The sequence below is a fragment of the Sarcophilus harrisii genome, chromosome 2 (genome assembly GCF_902635505.1).
Source record: "Sarcophilus harrisii chromosome 2, mSarHar1.11, whole genome shotgun sequence".
In the NCBI taxonomy this organism is placed as follows: Eukaryota; Metazoa; Chordata; class Mammalia; order Dasyuromorphia; family Dasyuridae; genus Sarcophilus; species Sarcophilus harrisii.
The window spans coordinates 545,420,369-545,436,292 of record NC_045427.1 but is presented as its reverse complement, the minus strand read 5'-3'; the positions used below and the strand labels follow the sequence as shown (position 1 = coordinate 545,436,292).

Here is a 15,924-nt window from a genome sequence, read left to right as displayed (position 1 = left end):
TCTCTTATTGTACAGGAAGAATTGGATTCAGAAGGTAAAAATAACCCGGGAAGGAAAACAAAAATACAAACAGTTTACAATTATTTCCCAGTGTTCCTTCTCTAGGTGTAGCTGCTTCTTTCCATCATTGATCAATTCATCTCCAAGTTTCTACCAAGATCAGCTTTGTCATGGAAACCATATGCGGGAATAGGGTTTTTGTAGAGGAAAGAGCCTGAATATAAGGAATGCACAAGAAGGCACCAGTAGGTTGAGAAGCAAAGTGATAGAAAGGTAGTAAAGTTGATGGTTGGTCTGAACAATGGAATAGGTCTAGTTAGAAAATAAATTTCAAAATGGGCTATGGGCAAAGGGCAGGTGGGTTAGGGAAGCCAATTAAAGATCAGCTGAGAAAGCAGTTGGCTGGGCTCATGGTCCTCTGAGGGCCTCCCTCTTCTCAGCTGCTTAGGCAACAGCCTTCAGTAAAGGATTAGCCTTGAGCTGCCCTCATGTTTACATGCAAGGGACTTTCACAGCCAGCAATCTTTAGAACTGTAATTAGAAAAAGTACTGAGGTGGCAAATGAAATTCTGTTTAGGCATTTCCACTTAGTTACATGTCTGACTAAGGGGCAAAATTCACCTTTAATGACAGAGCTTGCTGTTTGATCAAGGATCAAGATACACACCAGAGCTTGGAGGCCTCCATTATTTATGATCACATTTTCTGGGGCAATCTGGTGCCTTCTCGATTGATCAACAACAATTGCTCATGTGCAGCTGCCTTTGGTTTTTTTTTTTTTTTCCCCTCATCCTAATCTTGGAGGCTTTAAGGAAAACCTGGAAGGAGGAACTATGGATCAATGCATTTAGGCAGTTTATAGAATATCAATAGAGATGGAAGAAACTGTAGAGATCATCTAATCGACCTATGCATTTTTAGGCAGGAAAATGATTCTAGAAAGGTTGACTTGTTTAAGATCACACATATAATGGATCAGAGGATGATTTACCTATCCAACATCAATTTGTTTGTCAGTATGCTTATCTCTCATCAATCTATTAGCAGCTGGGTGGTACAGTGGATAGAATGATGAATGCATTGGTAGCCAGACCTGAGTTCAAATCCAGTCTCAGGCATTTACTATCTATATAACTTTGGTCAAGTCATTTGACTTCTGTTTACCTCATTTACTACAAGTGATAACTAACAAGGGGATAACTATAGTATCTACTCTGAAGGATTATGAAGATCAAATAAGATACTACTGGTAAAGTACACACCATGTATCTTTCCTTGATTTGAACTCAGGATTTCTTTATTTTTTTTTATTTACAAAGCATATGCATGGGTAATTTTTCCAACATTGACCCTTGTTTAATCTTTTGTTCCAGATTTTCCCCTCCTTTCCCCCACCCCCTCTCCTAGCTGGCAGGTAGTTCAATACATGTTAAATATGTTGAAATACATCTTAGATCCAATATATGCATACATATTTATACAGTTATCTTGTTGCACAAGAAAAATCAGATCAAAAAGGAAGAAAAAGAAAAACTGAAAAAGAAAACAAAATGCAAGCAAATAACAGACAGAGTGAGATTGTTATGTTATGTTCCACACTCAGTTTCCATGGTTCTCTCTCTGGGTTTACATGACTCTCTTCATCACTGAACAATTGGAATTGGTTTGAATCATCTCAATGTTGAAGAGAGCCACATCCATCAGAATTGATCGTAGTATAGTCTTGCTGTTACTATGTACACTGTTCTCCTGGTTCTACTCACTTCACTTATCATCAGTTCATAAGTCTCTCCAGGCCTCTCTGAAATCATCCTGCTGGTTGTGTTCTTATAGAACAATAACATTCCATAGTAATCATATACCATAACTTACTCAGTCATTCTCCAACTGATGGGCATCCACTCAGTTTCCAGTTTCTTACCACTACAAAAAAGGCTGCTACAAACATGTTTCTTTCCCTCCTTTAAGATCTCTTTGGGATATAATCCAGTAAAAACACTGATGGATCAAAGGATATGCACAGTTTGATAATTTTTTGACCATATGAACTCAGGATTTCAGTATCAAACCTATTTCTCTTTATACTTCATTAAAATCTTTTGGAATATCATGGCCATGGGAAAACCCAGGCACTTGCTTTTGGAAGAAAATTATCCACTCCTCACTATATTTCTCCCAACAAGGGGGCTATGTTTCAGATTAAGAAAAAATTATCATGATTCTCATCTTACTACCTGCTCTGTAGTGTAGTATCTAAAACTAGAAAGGTCATAAGGCTGTTGTACTTTGTCCTGGTCAGACCATATGGCATAACTTTCAGTTCTGGTCTCTGGTTAAGGAAGATGATGGATTAGCTGGAGAGCATCCAGATGAGCTTGAAGAATGGTTATAGAATAAGAGATCAGACTGTATGAAGATTGATAGAAAGACTTGAGGTTTTTTAGCCTAGAGAAGGAAAGAATTTCTGCACCATGATGAGTCTTCAAGAAGGTTGCAGAAAGAGGAATCAGACTTTTCCTTGGTCAGCAGGTAGAGAGAGGAGCAAGGAATGGTTGTTGCAATGAGGCAGACTAGCTTGGGGGCAAGGAAAACTCAAACCAAAACAGCATTTTCTAATAATTTAAACTTTCCAAAAGTGAAGTGAAAAGAATTGCTTCTAAAGGTGATGGGTTCTCTTATTCGAAGTCTTCGATTCAAGGTAAGATAATGATTTCAAATAGGTTTGTAAAAGGGATTCTTGTTTTGATTAGATTGGATGATCCTCAAAGGTCCTTTCCAAGACTGTGATTCCGTGAGAGGCTAAGAAGATTGTGAAGGTGGCACCTCTATTTAATACAAACAAATAAAGCTGGAATCACCATCAGATGTCAATTTCCCCTACTGGGCAAGTTATAGTCTACTGGAAGCCGTAATTGTGGTACTGTGTAACTTCTTCCCATCTTCAAACAGCATAATCACAGTATCCAAGATAGCAGTACACTGTGATCATTCCTAAATTTTGTTTACTAAACTATAGGGCAGGCTTCAGATTGATCCCAGGGTTTTTAATTTAAACATCTTCACAGACCTTAGCAGGGTCTCCCTTGGGAGCATGTTCTCAGGTAGTTATTTTCCAGACCCAGTGGATCTCCAAGATGGAACCCCGAGGCTGTTAGATTATTAATTAGCATAACCTCTGGACCAGAAAAGAGAAAGCTCCTTTAGAAAAGGATTAGGTAGGTTTTTGATGCATACAAATGCTTCTGCTATTTTTCTAACTTCTGAGTTACAACCAGCACTCCTTTTGAAATGAGGTTGATTGCTGAGGGCATTCCTTATTACACTTCTAAGAGACAACCCTTACAAACCATTAATGCTTGATTTAGGGGAGGCTAGGCTCATAGCTTCAAGGCACCCTATTAATGCCTCCATATTAAAGAACCCTCTCATTCTAATAGAAAACTCTATATTCCACAGTTATAGAATTGGGATATCTTCCCACGACCTTCATTTGCTTAGTAGCTATCAACTAATCCTTTTCACTATCCCCCAGCCCTCCTCTTTCTTTTCCCTTCCCCGATGTTCTGGAGTCTGAACCATCATGATTTGGCCTACTGCACCAGGCAGTAAAAAGAGATTGATGCCCTGCCCTCCATGGAAAATCCATTGCTATTTGGCTTGGGGGTCAGATGGCTTCACCAGAGTCAGTTTTGAACAGCATTGTGCTATCTAAAAATAAAACCAAACCCAAAAACCCAAATAAAAGCAAAGACATCAGAGAAATAAAATGCTCCATTGGGACTATTCCCCCCGGGTTTAGCCCGAGCCTGCCCCTTCTTGGACCTACACCAATTCTTCTAACCCCAGCAACTGTTCCCAGTGACTTCCTTATCTACCCTAAAAAGCTCCAAGGATAAAATTTTGGCTCTTTCCCTTGAGAAGAATTCCCAGAAGAGCTCTTGAAGGAACTGAATTAGAAATGGAATTATGAGGTAAGAATAGCAAAGGGGGAAAGTGTATATGCATTGGGAATGGGATGAATTTCTTCTTTTCCCTTATCCTCAGTCTAATCAGGTATCTCCTAATGAAATGGGGCAGAGAAGGGTCAGAGAAAGGAAAAAAAAAACAAACCTTTTGTGGCATTGTGGAGTCTTATGTATTGAATTCAATTAGGGTGTAACAGAAGGCAGGTACTTGCTTTATGAGCTTTGTCTGCCTAATCGGTGTTATTTCCCATTTCTTCACTTTTGACTGTCATGAAGCCCCTCTTTTTCCTATGCATAAGAAAAACAAATCTACATTATTAACACTTTCTACAGTCTAGACAATCAACAAAACAATAAATCAAACCCTAATTTGTAGTATTTGCTGATTTTTTCAGGTGTAAATGCTCATGTTGAACTTTTAACAGTCAATTCTAGTGAACTGGTTTGAGCTGGCTCCAGCATATCCCTGCTTATTCTATGTTGAGGGCATGCATACACATAGATTTGTAAATATAAAGTATATGCCATATGTATATATTAATATGGTAATTTGAAGAGTGCTAACAATAGGGGAAATCAGGAAAGACTGGAGCCTTGAAAGGAGCTAGGGCTTTTAGAGGCAAGAGAAAAGAAAGGGAAGATTCCAGGATTTTCAGGTGGGCTGTGAAAGGACAAAGAAGCATGAAAATAAGTTTAGGAGGAGGTAAGACACAGAAATTGAAGGCTTAGGAGGTTATGGTCAGATAGGAAAGTTTCAGAATTATTCATTGTGGAGGTGGAATATTTATGGGTGATAAGATATGAAAGGTGCGATCATTTACAAGCATGGATGAAGCTTGAAGTACCATGGGGTCATAAGAGATAAGACTGATGAATAGGGAAGCAAGGGAATTTGGGGGAAATTGACATATAAACTAAATTCCCTAACTAAAAGAGGATGGATCAGAATGGAGACTAGATTGTGAAACTAGTCTGAGCTCCTTAAGAAGAGGGAAAGAAAATCCTGAGACCAGTAGGTAAGACTGGGTGATCTATCTGGATCAAGGTCAGTGAGCAACAAGACATTGCTTCTACACCAGGTCCAGTGTTTTGAATGTGATGGGGATGAAGGGATGACAAAATGTTTATTAATGACAGCAGAGATGGCTAGAGATACATTGTTTTCTGGGGGAGGCAGTTTCCATGATTTCAAAGAAATAAAAAGGAACAAGAATAGTTCATTCACCATTGAGTGGTGAGAGGAGAGATAGGACTTAATGGAAAGGGAAGCCTGAGTGAAATCAAGGTAGGGCTGATATGAAGTACCACTGAGGGATAACAAAAGAGAATTTCTATTTGGGCATCTTACAACTCCAAACTACAGGGATTTTGAGAGAAGGGAGAGTGTGGTAGTCATAAAACCCTAGATTGTTATACTTTAGTCAGTAAAAGTGATAGTGATACCCCCAGAGTTAATTTGATTAAAATGGCCTAAGCAATAAGTGAAAGCAGGCAATAGGGGACACAAGTGGATTCCAATTAACCCACCGTACTACTATTTTGAACATTGCTATTTCTATTGAGCATTCCCCTATTCCCTTTCCCCTCATTCAGTTTACAATCTTGGAATCACCCTCTACTCATTACTCTCCATTCCCCATAGCCAGTTACTTGACAATGGCAAGTAGTCTATGTCTGGGTCCTAATCCTGGTTTCCTTCTGATGGCCAGATAGACAAAGGAAGAAACCAAGATCAAAAGACCAGGAGATTCATATGTCTAGGGCTGGTAGTTAAAAAAAAGAGCAGAAGTGTGATTGATTTACTCACCTCTCAATCATCAGTGAAGGAACTGATTCAGGGTCTACTTAATCTTAATGTAATTTGATTTTTCTATCTCTCAGTGGGACAGCATTGCCTTTAGCCCATGTTTGCATCCTGGGCTTGGTCTATGAGTAGTGTCCAGATGGCTTGGTGGTGAGGGGCAGAGGCAAGAAGCCAGATGGCAAGAGGCCTGTGTCTGGACCCTAATCCTGTGTTGGGCTTAGTGTACAGGTAATCTAGTGGCAAGGGAAAGCTGGTGCTACTTAGCCTATTTACCTCAGCAGGGATCAGTGACTGCTGTTGCTAACGAGGAAGATTCGAGGAATCACACACACACGAGAGAGAGAGAGAGAGAGAGAGAGAGAGAGAGAGAGAGAGAGAGAGAGAGAGAGAAAGGAGAGAGAGGAGAAAAGAAGACAGAGAGAAAGGAGAGAGGAAGACATGCAGAGAGAGATAAAGGAGGAGGAAGAGAGACAGAGACAGAGAAAGAAAGAGAGGAGGAAGAAGAGACAGAGAGGGGAGGAAGGAGAGAGGGGAGGAGGGAAAGAGGGGGGAAGGGAGAGAAAGAGGAGGAAGAGAGATAGATACACATAAAGAGAGAGACAGAGAGGAGGAGGAAGAGAGACAGACAGTGGAGGAGGAGAAAGAGAAAAATAGAGAGAAGGGGAGAGAGAGAGAGAGAGAGAGAGAGAGAGAGAGAGAGAGAGAGAGAGAGAGATATTCTCCACTATGGAAAGAAAACTTGCTTGCATGAAAACCTTTAGAAAGGTCATTTGGGAGCAGGCTGTAAATAGCTAATGCTATATGCAAACACTACTACCCCTAAATCCTTCCAGATGGGTCATCTATCAATCAGTCAGTCAATAAACATTTATCAATAAGCCCTTTATATGTGACAAGCACACAGTGCCCGGGGATAATGAGATCTGGGGATATTAAGGTAGTTCTATTTTGAATTTATTCTAGGCAAGTGTTAAAAAATAAAAGACATAAAATATTAGAATTGAGAACAAGGAGATCATCTAGTCCAATGCTTGCCTAAAGCCTGAAGGCAAAGGAATAATAGTAATGTTTTCATAACTCATTCTGAAAGGACTTTGGAATGAAATAACAACAAAAAAAGACAAACACACACACACACACACACACACACACACACACACACACACACACACAATCTATACTTCCCATCACATTTTCTGTAGCTTACTTAGGACTGCTTGACATGTTTTCTTCTACTGTCAGTTCTATTTCCATGTCCAAGTTATACGAGATGTGCCTCTTGCTTGGTCTTGTAACATAATAATATTAATATAGATCTCTAATGGGCTTCTGCCTACTGAACAATTAATGAAAAGGTCAACGAGTATTCCCTTGTGGACGTGTCTTTCATTACAAGACCTGTTCCTACCGGAATCTCATTGTAGCATTCTTTGGAAACAAGTTGTGGGGAGGTGGGGCTGAAAGTGGCTTCCTATGGGGCTCTAATTAACTGGTTAAATGATTTGGAACAGTAACAGTCCCTTATATTTATCTAAGAGGGCCTTTCTATGAGAAGCTCATGAGGCTTTCCTTACCAGAAGCTCAGCCATCTTCCCCACCCCTCCCAGATGGTAGGGGATAGTAAGATGATAAATTATCTATATTAGAAATCAGGCTTGACCTGCTTAAATACTTATAGCAAATCTAGTGTTGCTCCTACCACTAGGTCTGAGTGCTATGCTGCCACATCATTCTTATAGAAAATGACGATAATGAGGGTGACGATAATGAGGGTGACGACTGACTGATTGAAAATCATTTACCATTTACATAGCTCATATTTACATAATGCTTTAAGGTTTTTAACAGACCTTCTAACAACACTTTGAAATAGGTAGCTCAGGAATAATTATACCTTGTTTTATAATTGAAGAAATAGTATCAGAGAAATTAAGATGCTTGTCCGTGGTCACACAGTTTGAACAATAACGTTTTGGGATTTAGCACAAATGTATAGGATTGAACCTTTCTTATTTCTTCCCTTTCTTCCATCTGCAGACGTCCAGCACATCAAGAGGAGAGACATTGTGTTGAAGAGGGAGCTGGGTGAAGGAGCTTTTGGGAAGGTATTTTTGGCAGAGTGCTACAACCTCAGTCCAACCAAGGACAAGATGCTGGTGGCAGTGAAGGTGAGTCTCAGAGGCATGTGGAAGCAAAGCAGCAGGGCTGGCTAAAAGCCCAAAGAGAGCAAGGAAAACCACTTTCTCCATTACAGGATATTATGCTAAATTGATTGAGTTACATGGAATTGAAGGACCTTGCCTCAAAGTCAGTTCATTCTCCCTATCTCCAAAATGCTTCTTTCTCTTGGAAACAACCAGGGGGTATTGACATATGGTACCACAGTGGGACAAAAGTTAAAATTGATCCAAAGCAGTATATAGAAGCCCTTGACCTGATGTCGAGTACTCTGGGCTTGCCACTTGTTTGAAGCACCGAATCTCTTCCATTTTTCTAATACTTTGAACTTAGCTTCACTGACAAGCCTAGATGAAAATTCTTTGTGATAGAACACTGATTTGTAAAGAGATTAATTTTTCGTGTGCACCTTCAGCATGACATCTTTGGGGTCCCACTGTTCTTCACTGAAATAGCTCTCCCATCATTTTCCACCCCCACGCCAACCTCCCTATGAATGCCAAGGTCCCAATGGGGGTTTTTCTACTCACTGAAAAGTTCCTCACATTAGGAACACATATCTACCTACCATCTGTGGTAGAGGCAATGGATGCCAGTCACATTCACTCAGAGCATCAGTCGTTTTGTGTTTCTGTAACTTTAGAGAAAGTGCCCTGTGGGTTTACAAAACTCAAATTAGTTGCAGAGATGGGATATGACCCAGGATAGATGAACATGGAAGGTCTTTTTGCTTTGGGGTTGGACCCTTATGAGATAAGAAAAGGAGCTAGAGCTTTGGGAGAGACAGGATGATAAGGTGTGTGTGTGTGTGTGTGTGTGTGTGTGTGTGTGTATGTAAGTTAGGAGTAATCTATTTCTGTGTTAACTTAAAAAACTACTTTATTTTTCTGGCTCTCAATTTCCTTTGTAAAATGAGAAGATTGAATTAGATGAATTGTTAAAACAAAGAACACTCTGAAAAAAGATTCAGAGGGAGAAGATTTGGGTTCACATGCTGGATAAGCTATATATTCATTGTATGGCAGGCAGGTAACAAGTACTTATTAAACACTTACCTTGTGACAAGCACTGTGCTAAGTTTTGGGGATACAGATGCAAAAAAGGAATTTGGTTTCTGACCCCCAAAAGGTTACATTTTTTGATGGAAGACAACACATAAAAGGGATATGAAAAGTGGGGTAGGGAAGGAAGAGAAGGTAACCATACAGGGGCAGGGTGGAAAAGTCTGGAGATTTAAAAGTACAGCCAAGAGAGAATTAAACATAGGCAGACTGAGATGATCCCCAATATGGAGGCCTCTGGTAAGAATTAACCAATGGGTGAAGAGGGCCAGTTATCTTTAAGGATATAAGGATATATATTATATCCTTTTTTGTTGTTGTTCCTTTCAGTATATAAGGATATATACTATATCCTTTTTTCCTTTATTCCTTTCTTTTTTCCTTCCTTCCTTCAATCAACAAGCATTTATTATGCACTTATTATATCCCAGTCTAAACTCTGTGGATATGAAGAAAAAAGCAAACATTGTGCTGCCTTTAATGAATTTACATTTTAATGGAAAGTGCTCAATATTGGCTGACTCTGAAAGTGAGAGCGAGCTTTATACTCATAGAAATGTTGTTGTTGTTGTTCAGTTATTTTTGGTCATGTCTGACTCTTTGTGATCTCCTTTGGTGTTTTTTAATTTTTATTTAATTTATTTTTTTGGCAAAGATAAAATAGTGATTTGCCATTTCCTTTTCCGGCTCATTTTACAGATAAGGAAATGGAGGCAGATTAAATGTTTTGCCCAGGGTCACACAGCAAGTAAGTGTCTGAGGCTGTATCTGAATTCAGAATGATGGGATTTCCTGACTCTAAGTCTGGTACTATACCACTTAGCTGTCCTCTCATAGAAGCATGACAAGCATATCCTTCTTGCACAGTCTGCAAGAGACTGCTCTATTTTTTTAAAGTGTGCAATGCTAAGCAGGTACATCTCAGAGCCATGAGACTTTGAATCTTCCCATTCATCTGGTCAATAACCTATCAGAGTCCTTTAGAAATGGCTTATCACTTTGTGGTGAAGTCCCAATTTTAAACAGTTTCTGCCTCATTCATAAGCTTTTACTCATTTGTGGATTTTGTGAGAGAAAAAAAATGAGATCAAATGTGCCCCAGTCAGGAGCAATGGTATGCTGTGCATATGGAAGTGGCTACATCTTCATTTCCTAATGAGTTAGTTTGCTATCACTGTGAACTTTTTTCTAGCCTTTTCAGGTCATCTATCAATTTAGGTCAGAGCAGAGTAAGAAAGATGGAAGAGATTAAGTGCTTGAAACAAGTGGTGACCTCAGAGTTTCTAGACCAAGATCTCTCTACAGAATTTTTATTGGTTCTCCTTGAGAGTTATTTCCTATCTTCATAGAGTCATGAAAAAGACTATACTTTAAAAAAAACTCTGAGTGTAAATCCATTGGCAAGCCTTCATTAAATATTGAGTAAATTCTAATATAACCATTACTATTATTTATATAGCACTTAAAATTTACAAAATACTCTCATTAAGCGTTTAATAATAACCATAATAATAAAAATAAAATATAAAATGAAAAACGCTGAAATGTATAGAGCAAATTGGTTTCCACAAAACACTTTTTTCATAATAGCACTGCAAGGTAAGAAGTGTATTTTGTCTCCAATTTACAGATGAGGAAAGTGAAACTCGGAGAAAGATAAGTGACTTGTTCACTATTGAGATATGGAGTTGTGTATAATTGTGTTATTATGATTTTCAAGTGTGACTGTAAAAATCTATGAATGTTTAACAAAGATGACTGAATTCAGACATATGAGCACTGTCTGCTTCAAAGTAGCCCCTTAAGAGGTCATACATTTATTGCAAGGGTGTTGGTATCTTTGCATGAAATACACCTGATGCTTTATTGGGAATTAGGGTAATCACAGGACCATAAACTTGAAAGATGGAGGAGACTATAAAAGTGAACTACTCCATTTTACATATGAGGAAACTGAATAATAAAGAAAGTGTCTTGCCCAGGGTCACATAGGTAGAGCTAGGATAGGAATCTAGATCCTTTGACTCTAGACCTACCATTCATCATGCTATATATTATACTGGAGTGTTTATTCTTAAGTGTCTTTGAGGGTAGATTTGATTTTTGGAAGCTGTCAAAAAGCAGTTTTATCCTTGGATTAGGTGAACAATCAAATTGAACTTAGATTAAAAAGCATGAAGCACCTTAACTTAATAAAGCTTCCCAAAGGGCATTCTACAAGTAGCCTAAGCTCTGGCAGCATCAGGGAAAGAATTTGGTAATCTTCCAGGAAGACAACTAAAAAGAAGACTGTATTCTTATGGAGGGATGAGTTCTGACTTGTTTATTTCTAAAAACCAGTACTTTCTCACCCACACCAAATAAGTGCTATAGACATCCAAAAGGAGGCCCATGTTAGAGAAACCTAATCAGTAAGATGTGAGATCTGTAGATTATGGTGATGCTCTCCAACAGTAGAAGCTCTCATTAGAAAACCAGGGATTCTCGCCTATGACACATGCTGTATTTAATGACTTTTCAGCTAAGAATGAGCAGATTCCTTTCTACTCAATCACCAGCACCTCTTCATAAGCCTTTGGTGGTCTCTCAGACACCTCCTGTCTCCATTGGGCTTTACTTAGCTTGCCAAAAAATGGCAGTTTCCACTGCATAATGAAATAAGAGTAGAAAATTGTTTGTGGCTAAGTTATCCCTCCTTTTTTTGGATATAAAAGCTTATGGGGCTCGGCTAATAGCACTAGCGGTTATCTTTGAACTGAAAGATTAATTTCTTCTATAAATGAAAAAAGTCTGTTTGCTTCTTCCCTTCTCACACACTCCACTTCGTTTTGTGCAGCATGCGTGTGTGTGTTCATGTCATGTACACATTTTTAATATTTCCAAAGATCCATGATTTCATCAGTACAGATACTTGCTCCACTGATGCAGATTATAGATGGTGTTTTCTTTTAATTTAAATTTTTTTCTAAGCTTGTTTTTTTATTAATAGTTACTGACACTCAAATAAACACGAGTAAAAATAATCCTACGCAAAAGCATGCATTCCAACTTGTTTACAGTTTAGTTTAAAATGTGTATATTAGTTTTCAACAAAATAATAACAAAAGCATCCTGCTTGCTCCATACACACTTCTGTTCTCTTTTTACTTCTCAGATTTTATCACTATTATTATTATTATTCTTTTAACAATGTGTTCTCATATTGTTTTATTCATTCTGTGTTTATTCATATAAATCTCAAGATAATTCTTCATGTGTTTCTATGGCCAAAAAATATTTCATCACTTAGAGGCCAAGTTTCTGCACATGAAGCTTTCTAAATTTTGACTAGATACTTTTCTGATGACATATATAAACAACCCATCTCTAGGGCTATACACAAAACCTTTCTAGTTTGGCACGAATTATTAAACTTTGTGTTTTTAAGAAGCCAAGGACACTTCTGTCCCTTGAAAAGACCTTTGAGGAGGATCTCCAGATTTTAAGCTGGGAAGAATTTTATTAAAAATTATTTCATACTTTAATTTTATAAATGAGGAAACCAAGGTTCAGAGAAATGAAATGACTTGCTCCAAATTGAACATGTAAAATGGTTATATTTTTAGTGACTAGGAGCATCCATGATTTATTTCACTGTATATCTGATCCACACACATATACACACATACAAACATAAGTCATTTGTGGGAATCATGGTGATATTTATATACATATACATATATATTATATATACAGATGTATACATATCTATATATATTTGTGTGTGTGTGTGTGCGTGCGTGTGTTATATACATATATGTAGTACCGGGTGAGGAACAAAAAGAAAAGAAAATGAATTTGGTTTGATCAAAGAGTGAGGGAGAATGAATTTCCCTGGAAAGATATGTAGAGCTCAGGTTGTAAAGAGTTTTAAATGATAAACAGAAGGGATTGTATTTTGTTTTAGAGGCAATAGAAAGTCACTGGAGTTGAAGTAGGGAGAGTGACATGGTCAGATCTACATTTAATGGGAAATTATTTTGATAGCAGTAAGTGTGAGTGAGGTAAAACTGAGGAAGAGAAGCCAATCAGGAGACCATTGCAATTACCTGGGTGAGAGGTCACAAAATATTAATATATCCATGTATTAAGAAAACTTGAAATTCATTGTCCTATACAAAATCATATCCTATTCAAAGAAAGCAAAACAAAAAAAAAAGCACTTCAACACACACGAAAACATACTTTAAATGACAAAGGAATTATGAACTGATGAAAAGAATGTGTCCTTTTGACACTAATAAAATTTCTATTTTCCTTCAATTAAACATCCCTGATTAATCTATTAGGCAAGATGAAGTAGCACTGAAAGAAATGAAATTAGCCTAAATATAATTGTGTAGAAAATATTAAGAAATAATCTCCTATTTCTTCCCAAAATAAGTAGAAGGGTGAATGGGGGTAATGTGTAAAGCACAGAAGGGAATGTTCTCTTCAGATATTTGAAAGGAGGGTTGTTAAATGGATAGAGATTATTCCTCATTTTTTTGAGGCAATTGGGGTGGGTTTACACAGGTAGTGTCTGAGGCTGGATTGAATCCAGGTCCTCCTGACTATAGGAACAGGACTTTAGCTGCCTGTCTCCTTCCTCCCCCCCCTCCCTAGGCAGTTGTATGCTGATAAATGTTTAACAACCAGCTTTCTGGGGGGGTATAGTAATACACTTACTTTTAGGTTTAATCTAAATTATTAACATTTTCTCCATCAATACTAGGCAGTCAACAGAATGACTCAAACCCTGTTTATAATTTTTTTTCCTGATTCAGAGGTGTAAATGTTCATATTGAAAATTTAACAACCAATTTTTCTGAGCTAATAGGAACAACAAGGATTAGTGAAGAGAAATTACAGAGGCAGATTTTGTTTTGATATTGTGAGAAAATCCATTCTAAGGGCACAACTATCTAAAAGTATATGGCATGGGTTAATGTTGAAGGGATGCTTTATCTCTACTAAATGTATTAAAGCTGGATAGCCTCTCAGAGTGAAAATGAGAATGGGATGGAAGGTGGGATTGCAAAGGGACTCTTGGTCAAATGGCAAATAAAATTATATGACCTCAGAGTTCTTTTCAAATTCTGAAATTTGATAGTTCTTTGAGAATAGGAATGTTGTCACTTGTTTTGAAAGAATCTTTCCAAAATTTCAGATAAGGTTATTTCCTGATGTTGTGAGAGGCTATGAGGAATGTTCTGAAGGCAGAAATCCTGAATATGAGTACTGATTTGACCACTTATTATATTAATATCATTATTATCCTCAAATCTCAGTTTTCTTGTCTATAAAATAGGAAAAATGCCCTACTTACATCATTTGAGTTTTTATTGTATTTCCTCTCCTCTTACTCCTTATCCTTCTATATTTTCCTCTTCTTCATTGTCATCATCATCATCATCATCTTTTTCATCACCACTATTACTTTCTTTAAGGTCATTTTCTCATAATCTCTTTCTCATGACCATGCAGAAGAACAAAGAAAGAGGAAAGGCAATTTAATAACCCAAATGCCATCTTAAGCTGAAGGATTATGATCTGATTTTAGATTCCCAGATAGAAAGCCACCTAGTTACATATGTCCCACTATCACAATTTATCAGGGAAAAAGGAAAGTTTAAAGCTCAATCCCAACTAATTGCCTTTCATCTACTAGTATTTCTTTGGAATAGTAAATAAAGTGTGGGATATGGAGTTAGACAGATCTGAGTTTCAATCCTGCCTCAGTCATTTGCTATGTGATCAAATGCCTTAAATTCTCTACTCCTCAGTTTCCTCATCTGAAAATAAGTTAGTCTCAATGTTCCCTAATGTTCTTCTATCTCTAAACTTGTGATCATAATAATATTTTTGCCTCCTCTCTATAAATAGTAATAAAAATAAAAAAGTTAAAAAATACTTTGCAAGTCTCAAGGTGCTATATAATGTGAGCTACTGTGATTATAATTATCTATTCCTCAAAATATACAGCTTTGGGGTTTCAAGCCTAGGTAGCATAAAGCCCATTTTGATGTTAAAATAATTTTGATATTGAACAAAAAGGAGAAAAAGAGGAGCAAAATGTTTGTTTTTTAAACCCATGAGAAACTCAGAAACAGTCAACTGCCACATAACAATAGCCTCAGGGGAGATGGCTGGTGCTGTCCAGTCAGGTTCAGTGTAGAAAACAACTGACTGTTGCCATTGATGTTCCTACTGTGAAAAAGAATGATTTAAAGAAATGGGAAGAGGCATTTTGGTGAGTTAACATTTGGTCTGTTTTTTTTTTTTTCTCCTTCACAAAACCAACATCTACATAAATCTTCATGCTTACCCCTCCACCTAGGCTGAGACTGTTTATGTCAATATCATCATTCAAATTGAGATCCATATTTTGATGAAATGAATGAAAAAGCATTTATGAAGTGGGTACTATGTGCCAGGCACTGTGCTAAGAGCTGGGGTTATAGATATAAAACAGCAAGATAGTTCCTTCCCTCAAGAAACACAAAGGCGAGTGATGATTAAGGAGGAGTGTTGTAGACAAGGTAGATAGAGGAATGGTAATTCAAGTGATAGGGTAATTAATTGACATGACCTTACTAGAAATGATAGCATTGATATGATTACTTTTTCCAAGGATAGAATAAGAAAGGGGAGGAAAGAAAAAATAGACATGATGTAACATGTTATGGAGATGTTTATGAAGTAGTATTGTGGGCTTATATCCACACATGGTAAGATTCACTATTCAAAAGCCTATGGACATAAAAGTAGATGTTTGAATTCAGGGCTGGAGATGTTGGCTAGAACATAAGTGTGATGGTATTGAGATTCAGAGAAAAAGCATGTTGGATCTGACACCTGCTTATTGTGTGATTCTGTGTAAACCATTTAATTTCTC

At 37.5% G+C, this 15,924-nt stretch overlaps 1 protein-coding gene across 2 annotated transcripts in view; it reads left to right on the top strand.

The window, feature by feature from the left end:
• NTRK3 (neurotrophic receptor tyrosine kinase 3) overlaps positions 1–15,924 on the top strand; it is a 451,535-nt gene that overhangs the window by 364,962 nt on the left and 70,649 nt on the right. For both annotated transcript variants that reach the window (XM_003755530.4, XM_012542269.3), the window contains exon 13: positions 7,807–7,937. In XM_003755530.4, coding sequence (XP_003755578.1) covers positions 7,807–7,937 — 131 coding nt within the window. The remainder of the gene's footprint in view (positions 1–7,806; positions 7,938–15,924) is intronic.